Raw genomic sequence first — 6000 nt, 5'->3', positions numbered from 1 at the left:
GTAGTGATCAGTATATATATATATATATGCAAGGCTTTTATATTAAAAAAAAAACTGAAGGAACGAGCTGATATAGACACCCCCAACTTGCTACATGATTTCAAGTACTAGCCTATCTGTGAATAATTTTAAACCATTCCTTACGTGATGCATCACAAAACAGATATATTTTCTTATTGTTGTGCAGTGGATTACTTTTGTAAAGAAATGTTACATACATAAATTTATGAAATAGCCTTAATATTGCTTAGTGGACACAAAGGTTGCTCTCTGAAACTGTGAAATGTATCGACATTACCAGCCTTCATCGTTAATTACCACACCAGCACCTCATTTGATGTGGTTGAATGAAGAAGTGATGGATACGTATACGTAAAAATTGCTCTATGTTTGTGTAGTTACAGATGTGATTAATTATAGTCATGGTAACAGTTAAATTTTTGGCATTGTTATAACCTTAACATTTGTCTCCACTACAGCTTGTGTAAATTTACAGAATGACCTGTGAAGGCTATTTCAAACTGTGCCTTAGTGATACTTGTATTTTTGTCTGGTTTCTCTCTTCATTGGTTGTGGTGGATATGCCTGTTTGAAGTATTATGCTTTGTAGACAACACATCTGCCTTATGGTTATAGATTTCACCTTAATGCATACCCTATCATTTTTCATTCATATTATCATCTATATATTGTATATCTTTAAAGATTCAATTAATTTCTCTATTGCCATTTCATTAAATTCTTTCAACTACAATTGACTTAAAAGAATATGAATAATGATTGTCATTGAAGTAAACATATTTTACATTATGGTGGATGAGAACTTGGAGATCAATAAAGTATACACTTGAAGATTATATTCATCATCATTGCATATTAGTTGGCATTAAATCTGGCTCCTTTTGTCTTCCAAAAATAACTTATTGCTCATAAACCTTAACCACTGCAGCTGAAAAAATGCAATTTAGAAAATATATTTATTTTCTAAACATGCTTTTTGCAGTATGCAGCTTCCATTTTCAAGACAAGGGGTTCTTTAATATGTTGAAGATATAAGAAATCAGTTTATACTGTTCATAATATGAGCAGTAAAAATCATTGCCATTTGTATTTTATAAAACTACAGTATATATTATACTGCAGTTTTATAAAATACAGTAATGGCAATGATCCTTGTAGGCTGTTTACAAGTAAATCTTGAACTTTAGTTTAATTTTGAAATTAGCAGTTGGTTTGAGGTTTATTTCCATATGTTCTATCAGAGTAATATATTTTGTATTGTTAATGTTCTTTGCCTCATGGACTACCAAAGATAAAGAATTCAGAAATTGGGGCTTTTTATGAGTGTATGCACACTGGTTAATCATCTAATAAAAGTGGGCTTCTCAATGAAATGTTTTCAATTCAGCATTACTTCAATGACGCAAAGAATGGTCATGAAGGCAGAGACAGTATTGCGAAGATAATATATTGCAGATTAAAGATTTTTATCTTTATAATAAAATTGATTGTATGAGGTAATTAAGGAATTTAATATCCCTTGTTTTATATGCTTAATCAAAACATCATAAGTATTACTAGATATGTTACAGCAATCGTTATGGTTTTTACAATTCATTTATGACTATATATCAAGTGCTATAGTGCATTTTTTCTCAGCTGAGAAAAGATGCCCCGACCTCTCCCCAAGAGTTGTAGCCGATTGGCTGTTGCAAACCTGTCCGATTTTGTCCTGAAGTCTCAATTTACATTTAACATTTTTAAAGATCGGAATCACATTGAAATGTTACACGACCATCAGCAGAGGCAGGAAATATGACTGTGAACAACTTCATATATTTCCTGCCTCTGCTGATGGTTGTGTAATATTTCAATGTGATTTCAATCTTTAAAAATGTTGTTTTTACATAATGTAGTTTTACTGATACGTCATTTGTCTTAGTATGTCTTAATGTGGGTAAAAATAAGTATATATTAAATGCATCCTCCAAAAGTGTGAATTTGCTACCAGAGTTTAACAGTTAATTCGTGTATAATACTTCTGATAAACTTCCTACGTGCTTATGTTTGAAATAATGAATGTATGTATCTTTATATATTTTAGCTAAATATCTTTCTCGTCACAAACTGTCATCCTAACGATTATGAATAGACTCATTTACAAATACATCATTACTACAGGACAAAATTGGACAGGTTTGCAGCAGCCAATCAGCTGCAACTCTTCTGGAGAGGTCGGGGCATCTTTTCTCAGCTGGGCAAAAAATGTGCTATAGGTATTTAACCCTTCAACTGCTCATTATTTTAATAGGAAGGATATTCAAAGTTCTCAAAATACATTAATAAACATAATAGTTGCACATGAATGAGAATAAATAAAATGGAGTATAAAAGCAGTACTCACTTTAAATGGTGCACCACAGAGGTGGAAAGCAAGCTAGTGCAGGATGTCCTACACGGGTGGGAGGATGGGACTCCAGACCACTACCCTCCCTCCTGGCAGGAGTGAGGGTAGTGGTTGGGTGTTGACATCAGGACATGTGTGTTGGTTTTCTATGACTAAAGTAACTTTACTTTTCTTCATCAATCATTGAACAAAATTATTATTGTCCTAAGTAATATCTCCGTTAGCCAGAAATCTCTCATTCCCGTAAGTGCTCTGCACCAATTGTTACGGCTAACAGAGATGTCACTGTACAGTATATTGTTATCTGGGGGTATATTTTACTAAAGTCTTTACACTAAAAAAGGCACACACATTTCACCACTATTCCAATGCTATAAAATCTTGTACGTTATAATGTGTGGGTGGCTAAGGCTTAGGGAGCGTCCTGTGTTTGAAAAATTGGTACACACATCTTGATCCCCAATTAGGGACAGGAGCAGTTAAAGGGTTAAAATATGTGCAAGTTGAAAGCACGCATTTGTCGTCCATTTATTTAATGATGTGGCAGCATCACCTCTTGCCAAGAATAATTAATATTAGAACTCGCTCGTAATGATTGGTTCTACAAATAATAATACACCTGGTCACTATAGACAAGGTAAATTCATAATGCAACGTAACTAACTACTTAACTACTATTTTGTACGATCACTTGCCAAGCTATCCTTTCTTTTTAACTTAGGTCAGGATAAAATATTCAATTGTAATCATTTCTCAGATTTATTTAAAATGAAACATTGTTTATTAGGTTTAAAAAAAAAGAAAGGACATCATTCTTCATGAAATATGGTTATCAAGAAATGAGATTTCATTTGGCAAACACTTACCCGGATCTCCATGAGCATAGTCAGAGGACAAAGCTGTTCAACAGCACTGTCTCGACACCCTGGGGGTAGACTGGAGGACAACTGCACTAATGGAAGGCAATGATGCTGACAGCCATGGGAAGACACAATCTTACATAAGTGAAGACCTGCTAGTTCTTAAACCCAGCCTGTGACCAGTGAGCCTCCCAAGCAAAGGGAATGATGTCTAGAAGCTAAAGAGAATGTACACTATTATACATCTATACACTCCCAAGCAGGCAAGGCACTTGGCCATGCATGCAAGGGTTTGGCACACCTCTCACCTTGGCACCTTCAGGTGCCTTTGGGGGAGCTTGACTCAACTCAGCCCAGCTCATCCTACCCTTTTCAAGTATTCTTGCAATTCAAACAAAGAACTGGTAAAGACGTCAATGCTCCTACAACTGCTCCAAGCCCACCCGAGCCCAAGGATGAGGGCTTAATGTCACATTTGTTACCAAACACACACAAGCCTCAACTCCTAAGTATCACCACCCTGAGCTACAATACAAATTTAGTACCTTAACTGTTTAATGAGAATATCACTAACAGTATCACTCTAATTTGGAAGCTTCTATCTCAAGAGAGTCCAGCAGTTTATTTTGATTTTCATGGTTATGGGTGGGCAAGGTTGTCCTACCACAACTAGCCAGTGCTAGGGGCTAACACTTTCATTATAACTAAATGCTGCTCACAGACAATACTGTCCAAGCTTTTACCAAAGCTTAAACTTAATTTCAATATTTCTAGTTCAAAAGTTATTAAAAAGCCTTAATTGAAGAACTCTGATAAGTTTATAGTAATAAAAATACTGGGAACTCCAATCACAGAAAAATATCTGAAATCAGCTCCAGCATGAGCACAGACAGCAGTGAGCAACAGAGCAAAAATTTTTGGTATCGATGAGTGGAAGTCAACGCAAGAGTGCAGCAATACCTTCCACACCTAGCGATACCATCAGTGGTTGGGTACTAATCCTGCCTGGTCTGTATTTTTATCCAGAAGTGTACTTGTTGAGTCTGGTTAAGCAACTAGATATAGGTAATATTTCTATGACACTAAGGATTAATCCAGATTCCCAGACATAAAAAAATGCCCAATGTTTGACACAAATAATCATCCTAATTGGGATTTACTTTACACTCCACTTGAAAACCTTCAAAAAGTGCAGACCTTTTTCATAACTATCAATATTCTTATGAAAGTTCAACATAATTCTTTATAATAGATATTATATAACACTAATGAGACCAGGCAGTACAATTTGCACAACTAGGGTATATAAAAAATATATTCTAAAACATAGGGTAAACAGCCAGCCCAAATCAGCAGTAAGCCTTCACCATGTCCAATAAATTGTAACTGACAAGTTAGACAAGTTAATAGCATATGGATTATGTTAAAAGTAAAAAAACAAAAAAAAAATAAAAAAAAATGCTGTTAAATAAAGTATTGAATACAAGATTATATTAATCTAATACAGAATAAGATCACCTTCTAAAACTTGGTGCTAACGGCCTATTGCTGCATTGCGACAGCCTGTGTGCCATATGTCTAGTGCATCCTTGCGTCAACAAGCCACTCTCACCTGACAACCACTTTGTACAGATCACTATGCTTCTGATTCACCACACTGATCCAATGATCTTGTTTCATCATTATAAATCAGAATGAAAAACCAAACAAAATGTATGCATTCATCAATCCTACTTTTTTAAGTTCAGTTTTTATCCAACTGAACCATTAGATTATATGGCAGGAGATAATTACAATGACATAGTGGTCATGAGAGCTTTGGCAGCAAATTGGACAAAAATAACTCTTGCCCTAAATGGAAATAATTGTCACAGACAACCTGGAATGTCAAATCGTTCATATAAAAATCAAACATAACTAAAAATGGCATCACTCACAGAAAGACTGTATTTCTTAACACTTTGTTTACTGGACAATATGAACACGAAACCATACTATATAGAGAATCTTTAAAATCACATCGTGTTTTATTCAAGTAAAGGGAAAAACACACAGCCTTTCACAAAAAAAGAAAAGTTGGGAAATAACATTCATTTTCCACATTCTACTTAAATTATACACATTGCCTATTAAGACATATGACTATCTGAGGTTTGGATTGCATGACTGTTGGGAGGGATACATAATCACGCTGGGCCTGGAGGAGGCTGATGTGATGCCATTTTTTGTTGAACCATATTGACCAGAATGTCGGTGTACTGTTGCATCATTGCTACCATTCGGGGATCCTTACTGTCCGTCCCTTGTGGTGGTGGGGGTGCCGGGTTCATTAAGGATGGTGCTGGTGCAGCATTGGGAGCAGTGAGAGGAGTAAGGGCATGGGTGGCTCTGGCGGCAGCACCCAGTAAGAGTGAACGTAGGGCACGGTGATGGTCCTCCTCTCCACCTCCTTCACTACACGCTCGCCACCACAATTGACTTAAACGCTCACATCCTTCTACTACCCATTCGCAAACACTTTCAACCACCCCAACACTCACTAGAATGATAGAATTTTAATAAGGTTTTAAACAATATAGAGGATTTCATAATATATTACCTTACATTAAATACCAAAGATGAGTATGAAAGTAAAGCTTGTTCTTTCTTTCTTTTTTTCCCTGGTAAAATTGATCTTAAAACTTTTAATGAAATTCATGTGATAACATAAAATACACTGCATAATCAAGTTAC

The 6000-nt window shown here is 35.5% G+C and overlaps 1 protein-coding gene across 11 annotated transcripts in view; it reads right to left on the bottom strand.

Moving 5' to 3' along the window:
* Positions 1-3152: 3152 nt before the first annotated feature.
* The window catches only part of LOC121854164 (mitogen-activated protein kinase-binding protein 1-like), a 150782-nt gene continuing 147934 nt past the window's right edge, over positions 3153-6000 (bottom strand). For all 11 annotated transcript variants that reach the window (XM_042348618.1, XM_042348613.1, XM_042348614.1 and 8 more), the window contains one exon: positions 3153-5806. In XM_042348618.1, coding sequence (XP_042204552.1) covers positions 5454-5806 — 353 coding nt within the window. In that variant the 3' untranslated portion in view covers positions 3153-5453. The remainder of the gene's footprint in view (positions 5807-6000) is intronic.

This window comes from Homarus americanus, unplaced genomic scaffold, assembly GCF_018991925.1.
Source record: "Homarus americanus isolate GMGI-L3 unplaced genomic scaffold, GMGI_Hamer_2.0 scaffold13581, whole genome shotgun sequence".
Classification (NCBI taxonomy): Eukaryota; Metazoa; Arthropoda; class Malacostraca; order Decapoda; family Nephropidae; genus Homarus; species Homarus americanus.
This window is presented reverse-complemented; position numbering and strand designations above follow the sequence as displayed.